General features: G+C 41.9%; 1 protein-coding gene across 1 annotated transcript; it reads right to left on the bottom strand.

The window, feature by feature from the left end:
* Nucleotides 1–5,906: 5,906 nt before the first annotated feature.
* On the bottom strand, nt 5,907–12,277 carry colec10 (collectin sub-family member 10 (C-type lectin)). The gene is made up of 6 exons (XM_056257711.1): nt 12,002–12,277; nt 10,809–10,880; nt 8,344–8,415; nt 7,390–7,443; nt 7,178–7,273; nt 5,907–6,529 (listed from the first exon to the last, which is right to left on the bottom strand). Exons 1-6 carry the CDS (start codon nt 12,114–12,116, stop codon nt 6,132–6,134), a joined length of 807 nt encoding a protein of 268 aa, XP_056113686.1. The 5' UTR covers nt 12,117–12,277; the 3' UTR covers nt 5,907–6,131.
* Nucleotides 12,278–12,556: the final 279 nt, after the last annotated feature.

Raw genomic sequence — 12,556 nt, forward strand, 5'->3', positions numbered from 1 at the left:
TCCATGAATAGAGGTGAAGTGCATAGGCCTATTTTCATAAATTATAGCCTAGTTTCATGGATAAGACCACTGCTTTAGTGACTCTGTTTAGTTTGTACAATGATGAGAGATATACACTGAATACTGCTAATGTGCACAGAAAATTTGAAGTTTGTTCAGGTATTTAGCATTTATCAGAGCTACTTACAAAAAGTACCTTTGCTTCACATGTGACAATGCCATGATGAAGCAAGCATGCGATTCTAGTTATCTGCTGGGAAAATAAGTGTTCCCTTTCAAGGGAACTCGAGCTGCGTTTGAGCTGTGTTGCGAATGGGAACGCTCTGGGAACGTTCTGCGTGGGAACGCTCTGCGTGATTGCGTCATGAAGCACGTGTAAAATCAGTCCAATGGAAGCCCGATACGTCATAGGTGACGTCATAGACCAGGAAACTATAAAGCACCCCTGAAAAAAGACCGCGACAGCTTCTGTTGCCTTCAGCAAGCGCTCTCTGTGAATCTGTCCTTGTCTATTTATTGTTGTCTGTCAAGCACTTTATATTCATTGATTTATCAGTATGGCGAGCAAGCAAGATTACAAACGTTGTGTTGTTCCCTGCCCTCGTTTTATTACGGGTGGGGACACACATCAGATGTGTGTTGCTTGTTTGGGAGTGGAGCATGCCCAGTCGGTCCTCGAGGGGGCTGACTGTGAGCATTGCATGAGTTTGTCCATGAAAACTCTCCGCTCTCGCCGGGCGTTCTTTGAGGAGGATGGTTCGGTTCGCGTTCCCCGAGGTGCGGGTCCCGCTGCTGCCGAGGCACAGTGGCGGCGTGCATCTTGGGGTTCGCAGATGGATCTAGTAGCGGGGTTTGAGACGGGCCCCGCCCTTTCTCAGCCCTTACCTGCTGGATCCGGTGTCTCAGCCCAGGAAGGAGCTCGCTCGGCGGTTTCTCCTCTCCATGTTGAGGCACCAATGTTGCGGCCATCCAGTTCTGAGGAACTGGATGTCGTTGATATGGGGGAATTTGAGTCTTCGCCAGCTCATACCCCTGCTGATGAGGAGCTTATGGAGGTCTTATCCCGTGCTGTTGCTAAATTAAATATCGACTGGCCAGCTGATGATATTGATGTGGAATCTAGAAAGAGTCTTTTAGATGAACGTTATTTACCATCTAGATCACGACCTCCTCGTCGGGAACTCCCATTTTTTCCCGATCTCCACACCGAGGTGTCGAGATCGTGGATAAAAACCGGCGTTTTTCAGAGTGCATAATCCACAGACTAGTAATTATAGTAAAGTTAAAGGGATTGATCACTATGGTTACTTGACGATGCCTCGTGTGGAAGAGACGCTTGCGAGCTATCTCTCCCCCGAGTCATCGTCATCACTGAAAGCCCCGACGTTACCCACCAAACCATTAAAGAATACATCATTGCTGGTGGGTAAAGCGTATTCGGCAGCAGGTCAGGCCGCGGCATGCTTACACACCATGTCAATTTTACAAGCATACCAGGCGGACCTGCTGAGGGACATGGAGGATTGTGAGGAAGTTAGTGCTGATGCGTCGCACAACAGACCTATCTCTCCAGGCCACCAAGGAGACGGCCAAATCTGTGGGCCGTTCTATGGCAGCCCTGATGGCCACGGAGCGTCATTTATGGTTAAATCTGTCAGATATTAAAGACAAAGATAGGTCTGTTCTTCTGGACGCACCGCTTTCTCCTACAAGTCTGTTCGGCGACACTATAAATTGTGTTGTCGATAGGTTTCAAGAAAACAAAAAACAAGCGGCTGCGTTTCAGAGGTTTCTTCCTCGCCGGTCCAGTGTCCCCGAGGCTGTGCGTAATATAAAGTCTGAGCAGCCTCGTCCGTCTACGAGCTCCGCACACAGGTTCCAGCAGAAACAGAGCGTCGCCGCTCGGGGTCCTCCGCAATCCGGGGTTCCCAAGTGGCGTTCGCAGTCCAAGCCTGTTGGGGGTAGACAGGATCTGAGGACTGTCATTTTCAAGAGAGCTTGGACTAAGAAGAAGTCCTGACGCCGAGTCTGTCAGGCTTCTGAGGGTGGTCCCCTCCAGGGAGGAACGATTCCGAGGAATCGATTCTCCGAGGAGAGTCGCAGCGCTGCCACGTCGGTTGTTCACTGCCGGTTCGCCGTTTCAGGGCACCGAGGTGTCAGCGTCCCCGTGCAATCCTCTGAGGAGGGTTGTAGAACGGTCAGTTCGGTTGTTCCCTGCCAGTTCGCCGCTTCAGGGCGCCGAAATGATTGTTCAATCAAATGCAGAGGCCAGTCTCGAGAGACTGGTTCCCTTATCAGAATTTCTGGCAGCGTGGAAACTTCTGCCAAATATTTCTATATGGGTCCTGCACATAATAGAAAAGGGTTACAGAATTCAGTTCGGTTCTCGTCCGCCCAGATTTCAAGGGGTCCTTCCCACAGTGGTGGACTCACAGCAGGCTCTGGTTATGGAGCAGGAAGTACTGACACTTCTTCATAAAGGAGCTATAGAGGGGGTGCCTCCTCTCAGCAGAGAGTCAGGGTTTTACAGCTGTTACTTCATTGTTCCAAAGAAGGATGGAGGGTTGCGTCCTATTCTAGATCTGCGCCATTTAAACAGCAGAGTTCAGAAACTCAAGTTCAGAATGCTTACACTCAAACAGATTGTATCACAGATTCAGTCCGAGGACTGGTTTGTCACAATAGACTTGAAGGACGCGTACTTCCATGTATCTATCCATCCTCATCACAGGAAGTTCCTGAGGTTCGCTTTCGGGGGCAAAGCATACCAGTATCGGGTTCTTCCATTTGGCCTAGGTTTATCACCCCACACCTTTACAAAATGCGTGGATGCAGCTCTGGCTCCTTTGAGACTCCAGGGCATTCGCGTATTAAATTACATCGACGATTGGTTGATTTTAGCTCAGTCAGAGCAGTTGGCAGTTCGGCATCGAGATGTCGTTCTGTCCCACATAAAGGGTTTGGGGTTGCGGCTCAACGTCAAAAAGAGTGTTCTCCTCCCTGCTCAGAAGACCACTTTTCTAGGTGTAATTTGGGATTCGACCACAATGCAGGCACGTCTGTCTCCTGCTCGTATTTCTGCGATTCTCATAGCCGTAAAGAATGTAAAACTAGGCCAGTCACTCACTGTGAAACAGTTTCAGAGACTGTTGGGACTCATGGCAGCGGCGTCCAACGTAATTACTTTTGGCCTGCTGTACATGAGACCCCTGCAGTGGTGGCTCAGAACCAAGGGGTTTTCTCCGAGGGGAAATCCGTTCCGCAAGATCAAGGTCACGCGGCTATGCCTTCGTGCCTTGGTCATGTGGAAGAAACCTTGGTTCCTCGCCCAGGGCCCAGTGCTGGGGGCTTCTTGTCGACGCGTCACGCTTTCGACGGATGCTTCCCTCACGGGATGGGGGGTGGTCATGAGTGGCCGCTCCGCACAAGGTCTTTGGCAGGACCATCAACATTTCTGGCATTTAAGTTATTTGGAGATGATGGCGGTATTTCGAGCTCTCAAATATTTCCTGCCAGACCTGAGAGGCCATCATGTGTTGGTCCGCACGGACAACACATCGGTGGTCTCCTATATCAACCATCAGGGGAGTCTGAGGTCACGTCACCTTTGCAAGAAGGCCCATCAGATCCTCCTATGGGCCCAGGGGAAGTTGCTATCTCTCAGAGCAGTGTAAATTCCGGGGCGTCAGAATGTGGGAGCGGATATCCTGTCGAGGCAGGGGCTGAGGCCCAGGGAGTGGAGACTTCACCCCGAGGTGGTGGAGCTCCTGTGGGAGAGATTTGGCCGAGCTCATGTAGACCTTTTCGCATCGTCAGATTCAACCCTCCCTCATGCACCCAACTCCTCTCGGACTGGATGCGATGGTGCAGGTGTGGCTGAGGCTGCACCTGTATGCATTCCACCCGATATCTATGCTTCCAGGGGTTCTGGAGAGGGTTCGCCGGGAAGGGGCTCGTCTGCTACTAATAGCCCCTTTACTGGCCGACCCGAGTTTGGTTCTCGGACTTGGTGTCTCTGCTAAACGGCTCTCCCATGGAGATTCCACTCAGGAGGGACCTGCTGTCCCAGGCAGGGGGCACGATATTTCACCCTCGGCCGGAGTTGTGGAAACTGTGGGCCTGGTCTCTGAGGGGGCCCGGCTCATAGAATCCGGTCTCTCGACTGAGGTCGTTGAGACCATTCTCCAATCCAGAGCTCCTTCCACGAGAAAACTTTATGCACTGAAATTCATTCTCCACCTGGTGTGGTGAGCATCAGTTAGATCCTGTTAACTGCCCTGTTGGTTCAGTTCTTGATTTCCTGCAAGACCGTTTCTCTACTGGATTATCTCCTTCCACCTTAAAAGTTTATGTGGCGGCTATATCGGCCTACCACACCCCTCTGGGGGGTACTTCTATCGGGAAAGATCCTTTAATTACTCGTTTTCTCTGTGACGCAAGGTTGAGACCTGCACTGTGCTCTAGAGCACCGGCTTGGGATTTGGCCATTGTACTTGAGGGTCTGGCTTTGGCTCCCTTCGAGCCTATTGAAGAGGTTTCAGAAAAATTCCTCACCTTGAAAGCTTTATTTCTCCTCGCTATTTCATCTATCAAGAGAATTGGAGATTTGCATGCCCTGTCGGTTGCTCCTTCATGTTTGGAATTTGCACCCGGTATGGTGAAGGCATTTCTCTACCCTAGACTGGGTTATATTCCTAAGGTCCCAGTTAATGTTGGGGGCCCAATAGTGCTGCAGGCCTTTTATCCTCCACCTTTTAATACCCCAGATCAGGAACAACTGAACCTGTTATGTCCAGTTCGGGCATTAGATGCCTACGTTCACAGAGCTGCCCTGTGGTGTAAGTCTGAACAATTATTTGTCTGCTTCGGGTCACTCAAGAGAGGGTGCCCTGCATCTAAACAGGTGATGAGCAAATGGATAGTCGAGGCTATATCATTGGCTTATGAAGCGGCCGGTCAGCCTTCACCTATGGCTGTACAGGCCCATTCTACAAGGAGTATGGCGGCCTCTACGGCCTTCATTTCGGGTGTTTCCCTTCTTGATATTTGTAATGCGGCAGGATGGTCATCTCCGCATACATTTGTCAGGTTTTATGACCTCTCCACTCCAGGGGCGAGGTTGCTTGCTTCTTAGTGTGCGCAGGACTTCACACAGAACGGGCATTTGTCACTATGGCATAGTGGGTATGGGGTTCCCACCGCGTCTCAAACGCAGCTCGAGTTCCCTTGAAAGGGAACGTCTCAGGTTACGTATGTAACCCTGGTTCCCTGATAGGGAACGAGACGCAGCGTTTATCTGCCATACTTCCTGCATGCCCTGATCGACTTGCTTCAGGCCTTTCAGAAGCTGTTGCGGTCTGTTTTCAGGGGTGCTTTATAGTTTCCTGGTCTATGACGTCACCTATGACGTATCGGGCTTCCATTGGACTGATTTTACACGTGCTTCATGACGCAATCACGCAGAGCGTTCCCACCGCGTCTCAAACGCAGCGTCTCATTCCCTATCAGGGAACCAGGGTTACATTCGTAACCTGAGACGTTTTCTGTACAGAGATACTGATTACCTTATGTCAATAATAAATCACTTGTTTTTTTATTATATTTTGTTAATGATGAAGCAACAGTATTCGTGAATTATAAGAAGTGAGTCTTGAGTCTGCAAATTAATTATAATCAAACAGTTGTTGATTTATAATTTTATATTTTACATTGTACAGTAATCAGAAAATAACCATATTCAGCTATTGCAGTAGCTTATTGTAATTAGTTTTTACAATCACTTGCTGGCAGTATTGCCAGTATTTTGCTGTAAAAAACAGTGAGATCTAACAGTGACGGATTTAGAGTGAAAAGTTCCCTCAACCGTTATTTAATTAAAGAAAGATGCATAGACACACTGACAGGCCCCTTGTTATCCTATTTACTTTTTATTTTATTTAAGTGATTTAAAGGGTGGTGGATAATTTTCATAAAATCAGAAACATCAAAACATTTTTCCAAAAAATCTAAATACATTTGCCAACATGAGACAAGATATATGACATTTACTCGTACATTACCATAGCATATTTTGAATGATGATATAAAAATACAAACTCTTTTCCTCTGTGGCCATTAAACCATCACAAGACTTAAGTTGCTGAAGTGTTTTTGTTTTTGACAAACTCGCATATGTAGTACTGTGTGGCTCCACAATCTACCTGGCTCCAGCCTCCGGTACTACCAAGCTGCATACAGGCACCTTTACTGCTGTGTGGCCCCTGCAGAGCCCAGACTGTGGTATTCAAGAGGGGGTTACCATCAACATACACATACCCCACCTCTGTCACTCCTACCTGTAGTCCTATGAACACATGAGTAAGATCAGCTTCTCTGATATAGTTGGCCAGCAAGGTGTTTGTCTCTGTAGTTCTGGGCATAGCAAGAGACCCCCCACGCAACTTGCAGTTTAGAAGTGAGTCTTCATACCTCCGTGCCTCTGTCACCAGCAGGTAAAACATGTTTTCAGTCTCCCTAATACCTAGAACCACTTTAAAGAAATTGACAAAACATAGTACAGGTTAGTGTCTTGTAAACATTTGTCCATGTTTTCAGTGGAAATAATTGTGACATGCAATATGGAATGGAGCTGTTGTCTCAGCTCATCTACTATTCATTTTGCAAGGGAGCAAAAAAAAAAAAAAAAAAAAAAAAAACCACACATTTTTTAATCATACAAAAATCTATTTTACAAAAAGAGGTTGACTTTATACAACTACTAAAAATGATGTTGATGTTGACAGTCTATTTTTGCTGCATCATGATATAAATCATGAATATGGTTTTGAGTCAATAAATATATTTATTAAGCATTTTTAACTATTTAAAAACTATTCTTAACATTTTTAACTATTCACTATTTGGCAGGTGTTGTGAAATAAAAATTATTCATGAAGTTAGGCCAATCAACAAATTGTAATGCATTTTTTAGAGTAATTAGTATATAATGAAATCAATGTTTTTTTAATCAATTGCACCATTTGTGTGAAGGTTTATGAGGGTTTATACTTTAAGGTTTGTGTATTGTTTCTTATGTTGTCTAATATCATGGAAATGGCATGATTATCACAATGGAGAACATTAAAACAATATCAAGATCACACAAGCAAATTCGATTAATTAAACACACAAGTCACACCGTTCTTAAGAAACTTGACCGCATTTCTCAGTTTGCTTATATTGATGTCCATCTGTCTGACAACCTTTCTGTACCTCCCACAGTCACAGGTCGTACCTGTTACACAAATTGTGCAGCCTTTAGGCGGTGTTATCATAAACAATAATAAAAATGCTCTTCTTATGAAATGCATTCAGACAGAACGGAAAACACATAGATGCTTTGACATTTACCAGGCTTTCCTTTTAACCCTGGGAGACCATCAATTCCTTGTTGTCCTTTGTCACCTGTCACAGTAACAGATTAACAGTTACAATTTAACCTCTGACATTTCATTTAAACATACAGTCTAATAACTAAACATTAGCCTCTAATTATTAATATTGCAAGCACATATCAATGATTTATAGAATCCAGTAATAAGAGTGAATAACCAGTAGATGGCAGCAGTGCACATCAAGTAAGTGAAGTAAATATTGTTACTTCACACTGGTTTTCCCCTTATCTGCAAAGCAAATTATGTCTGTTTCCAACTAACCATGATTTTCCTTTTGAAACATTAGTGTTTTGTGTCCTGTTATAAAAATAAACACATGGGAAGTAAATCTATTTTTTTTTTTCCTTTTCTTTTTTCTTTTCAATTATGCAATTATGTTCAGAGAATAATTTCAAATTATGTATCAGTTATTTCTTTTCCCGGAGGGCCAAATTTTCTGGAATTTTACTGGTACAGTATTGTTGTAAAATATTGATGTAGGGCAATAAATACCTTCACTGTCTAGAAGGGCATTAAGACATTCACATTACCTAATTAGATCATTGAGCACTGCATTTTAGCCTTCAGTCAACAAGTGCTCTGCACATTTTCAACATACTTTACAGATCAACCACAAGTAATCATTACCATTAAACAAGATTCTTTTTAGTTGTATTTAAGTGTGTTGTTCCCTGTCTGGAAGGAATGTTTGAACATGAACTTGTGAATAGGGCATAGACTAGGGCATAGACTAGGCATGCCCCCATGAACTAGGGCATAGACAAATTAGAAAATACTGCACAACATGGGTGGAAAGGAAAGTCGCCTTCTGTTGATGATTCCCAGACACAGTGTTATCAATATAGCATACATAATATGTAAACATAGTATACATAAACAAACAGCATTCAATCTCTGTTTAGAGTCTAACCTCTCGTTCCCCTAGGGCCCATCTTTCCAATTTGGCCCTTCTCTCCTTTTTCTCCATATTCACCGGTCAGGCCTATGGAAGAAGAAAACAAAGTTACTGGTTATCTGACTCTGCCAAAATTCATGAAAATTGTCTCACAATACTTTTCCAATGGAATCAAAAGCACACTATCAAAGCACAATAAGTCTTGTTATGTGCATACTCTTTTAGCCTCAATCATTGCATTTTGTGTGTGGCGAAATTATATTGTGTCAGTAGTCTTTGATATAAAACTGATTAAATTACATTTTCCAGCTCGTTAAAAGGTTTGAGACAGCTGTTTTTGGGACTGCTTGTGACAGATTTGGACCAAAGTTCCTAATTAAATATCCATCTGGAAATGGTATAGGCATTCCTGAGTTTTGCAAAGCAATAATAGGATACAACTGCCAAAGCATTAATAGGATGCAATTGCTTTCATTTCTGTACTGTCATTTAATATCATCTCTGTGATTAATCATTTTGGCTGAGTGGCACTGACATTCCCATAAATATGTTCTCATACTCATATCTTTTTTACAGAGTAAAGTGTTTCAGTTGCTGTTTGCCATCAGCAGTGATTGCTCCATTTATTAAAATATTTCAGTTATATGGCAAACTATGCTGGAAAACCTCAGACAGCATTTATGAAATGATTTGTGGCGTACAGGAACCATCCTTGTGTCTAAACAAAATTATGTGGAGAAGAGGAACTGAACCATCTGAATGTCTCAAAATGACATACTGCAATACTTAGTTTTTAAACTTGGGAACTTTTTCTCTTTCTATCCTTGTGAATGATTTCGTTTTTGCTTTGAGGGTGTGAGGTTGATTAAAAACTGGAAAGATAATTTCCTGTACTTGTTTAAAATGAATTAAAGCAGAGTCTAGCATGGTTTTGCCAGTCAACCCCATCAGTTCTCAGTTTCCTTTTTTTCTGATGAACATTTAGCTGTCGTGTAGCATTTTGCAGATATGTTACATTTAGATGCATAGCTAAAAATACAACTAAAATTTGCAGTAAACAGCCATTCAAAAACTTAATGCCTCTGTGGTCACTCTGTAGAGTGAAAAAACAGGCTGAGAGCCTTCCTGGCATTTTGGCTTTTTTCATTTTATTTTTAGTAAAGTACGTTTATGTGTGGAAAAGAGGTCATGTCTTCCTGTGATTGCAATTGCAGGCGTCCTTGTACGATTAACAGCCTGGAAGAGGCTTGTCTGCTGCAGAACTCTACACTTCCATCTTTGAACACGGCGACACCGCTGCCCCTGGCCTCAATTAACATGTCTGCCTGCCCCTGACGTGACTTCCCTCAAGGGAAGATGTGGTCTGGCAGAAACAGACAGTCTTCCAGCTACACTCTGATGCCCAGTGAGGGCAAGGACACATCAAACAGCTAACTTCAGGTCAAACTTAGTACAGTAGTACATATGCTACCACTTCTTTAGAGTGGTACATAAGAAGCTACTGTCTAGCAGGAAATTCCAACAGCTTGATCAGTGTAATGCAGCTCAATTTGATAAAAATACATATTCCACAAGACTCATACAAGTTCACAAAATTCTGGACTACTTATTGTACCGATAGGATTTTAAAGTAAATTTACTTTTTTTTTGCATTTGTTTTCTAAACTCTGAAAGTCCTTTCTGAAAATATGTGTGGTTCAGATAATATTCTCTTAAATCTAGATTAAGACACAACTCTTTAGCCAAGCATTCACATAACACATCTCATAATTTATTACATAATTTATTATTATTTATTACAGTTATGTCTGAAGTGTCTGAAATAATATGATTAGCAGCTACGCTAATCCTTCTCCTTTGCTTTCCTATTTTGGGATTCCCATACTAAGGATACTAGAGTATTCAAAAACGGAATGGATTTGTAAAACTCCATAATATTTTCCTTATATTGCAATCATTATATTCAAAAGCTGTATTTACTTATGTGAAAAGCTGTATTTAATAATGTGTCGAAAGGCAGCATAATTTTACATCTGTTTAACTGAACACGTGACTTGACATTATTTTGTTGCCAGATGAGTATGGGACCCAGATGAGACTGATTCTTTTCAAGATTTTTCTCCAACACCTCACCAAATATGTGTGTTTTTTTCTTTGGCTGCTCATTTGGGGCTAAAAGAGATAAATGGACAATTCTTTATTTATTGCTAGATTGCCTGTTCATTATGGCCAACATGTATTTACCTGAAACAATCTGTTTGAAAAAGTGCTATACAAAATAAATATTAATTAAATTGAAAAAAAATTAAAATCCATTACCAGCACAGAAAGAGCAACTGCATTAGAAAGTTTTATTAAAGCAGCTGATTTGAGTTTACTGGATATTTTTGGCTATGAACAGTAAACAGACATGCTTTAACCAACTTCCCTTTAATCTATCACTGATTCATTAAATAACAAACCAACAACGACTCAGAGACCTCGCTGGCCAGGTGGACCGGTTTTCCCCACTCTGCCCTCTTCACCGTTTGTTCCCACGTCACCTGGATCACCTGTTAGATGAAGACAAAGTTAGAGATTGGGGCCTCTCAACAGAAAATGTACAGACAGGTCTTACCCAAACACGCTTCTCAGTTACATCGCAGCTGTTTAAATACAGACAGTTATTCAATATCAAGAAGGGTGAGTTTATTGGCATTGCCAAAAGTATGAGCTGCGGGGAGAGACATTTCCTCTTTGTTTCTCTTTTTTTTTTTTTTTTTTTTTTTTATGAAACAAACAAACTGTATATATCATAACACACACACACACACACACACACACACACACACACACACACACACACACACACACACACACACACACACACACACACACACACACACACACACACACACACACACACACACACACCTCATATCCAGAAATAGCATCAGCTCTTTAAATGCTTGCTGTTTGCCATAATGGAATAATCACTGACACGTTAATGTTCCAGACAATTTCCTTTGCTGACACTGTGATCCTTTCAATGACAGAACCACTTTTTAACAAAGGCACACTGTTGGGTTTACCAGCAGGTTTTCTGTCATATGAGAAGCTAATGTAGCACATTAAATTGGCGATTTCATCTACCCAGTATGACAACAACAAACCAGCTGGGAGCCAACAATGTAAAAAGTGGTCATCTATAAGTGTCACCTTAAAGAGCTATTTCTAACTGATCTTGCCCTTCAATTTAGATTTGTTAGTGTAACCTAAGTTATTCAGGTTGATACTGTAATGCCCTGCCATGGACAGGCCATCCATCCAGGGTGTTTCCTTGCCTTTGGCTCAAGACTCCGAAATAGGCTCCAGCATCATTGGCACCCTGCTGTTTGGCAGGTTTGGAGCAGTTTGGAGAATAAATGTTATTTAACATTAATGTTAAATAACATTTACATTAATTTAGATGTTACCACATGAATTATCATAGCAATTCATTTCGCAAAGTGAAGGTTATTTATCCAAACTAATAATGATAATGTTTGACCAGAGCAAATAATAATCATAATAATAATAAACGACAAACTGGCTGTTCTAAAATCTGTACTATTAAAAAACCTGTTAAAAACTATTAAAAGATGATTAAAAAGGTGATAAAATAATCTTTTTTCATAAAAAAAAACACAAATACCTTTTGATCCAGGGAGAATGCTGTTAGAGCAAATTTCAGTTGTAGTACAATAAAGGTATACATTACAAAGAAATAGAAATAAAAAAAGTTTCCTGCTAAAAGTGTGTACATCCATGACTTGAATTAGAAACTTCGTTCTGTTCTCAAGAGGAGAGTGAAAAGGGAGTTTAACATATGTTTACCAGACCTTATCATATCTATGTTTAGCTTTCAAACAACACTGTCCAGACTATCTCCTTGCACTGCAAGTGAGGAATTTGGTTGTGTAAAAAAGTGTTGCCACCATGAAGATGGCTTGTTTATCATTTGTTGAAATGTTTAACTAATTTTCAAAATAGTTTATTACATTTAATGAATCTAGTGTTTACAAACTGTGATTTAAAATGGTGATTTAAATATATACTTTAACCCTTATAAGCTATTAATTTGGGGTGTACACTCGAGACCCCAGAGACCCCATACAATAAAATGTGATTTTTTAACATTATAATTTAATTATATAAAAAATTAAAAAATCCCTTCATCTAAATGGCATGAGACTTGGTGTGGTGGTTG

This window comes from Rhinichthys klamathensis, unplaced genomic scaffold, assembly GCF_029890125.1.
Source record: "Rhinichthys klamathensis goyatoka isolate OS25496 unplaced genomic scaffold, OSU_Roscu_1.1 h1tg000006l_1, whole genome shotgun sequence".
In the NCBI taxonomy this organism is placed as follows: domain Eukaryota; kingdom Metazoa; phylum Chordata; class Actinopteri; order Cypriniformes; family Leuciscidae; genus Rhinichthys; species Rhinichthys klamathensis.

Bases quoted from the DNA above. Each gene is read 5' to 3' on its own strand.
- colec10 (XM_056257711.1), bottom strand. From the start codon at position 12,116: ATGGATGTACACACTTTTAGCAGGAAACTTTTTTTATTTCTATTTCTT. The intron at 10,881-12,001 runs GTATTTGTGTTT...TTCATCTAACAG, and splicing joins CATTCTCCCTGGATCAAAAG to GTGATCCAGGTGACGTGGGA. The intron at 6,530-7,177 runs GTGTGACTTGTG...ATTTCTTTAAAG, and splicing joins GGTCAAGTTTCTTAAGAACG to TGGTTCTAGGTATTAGGGAG.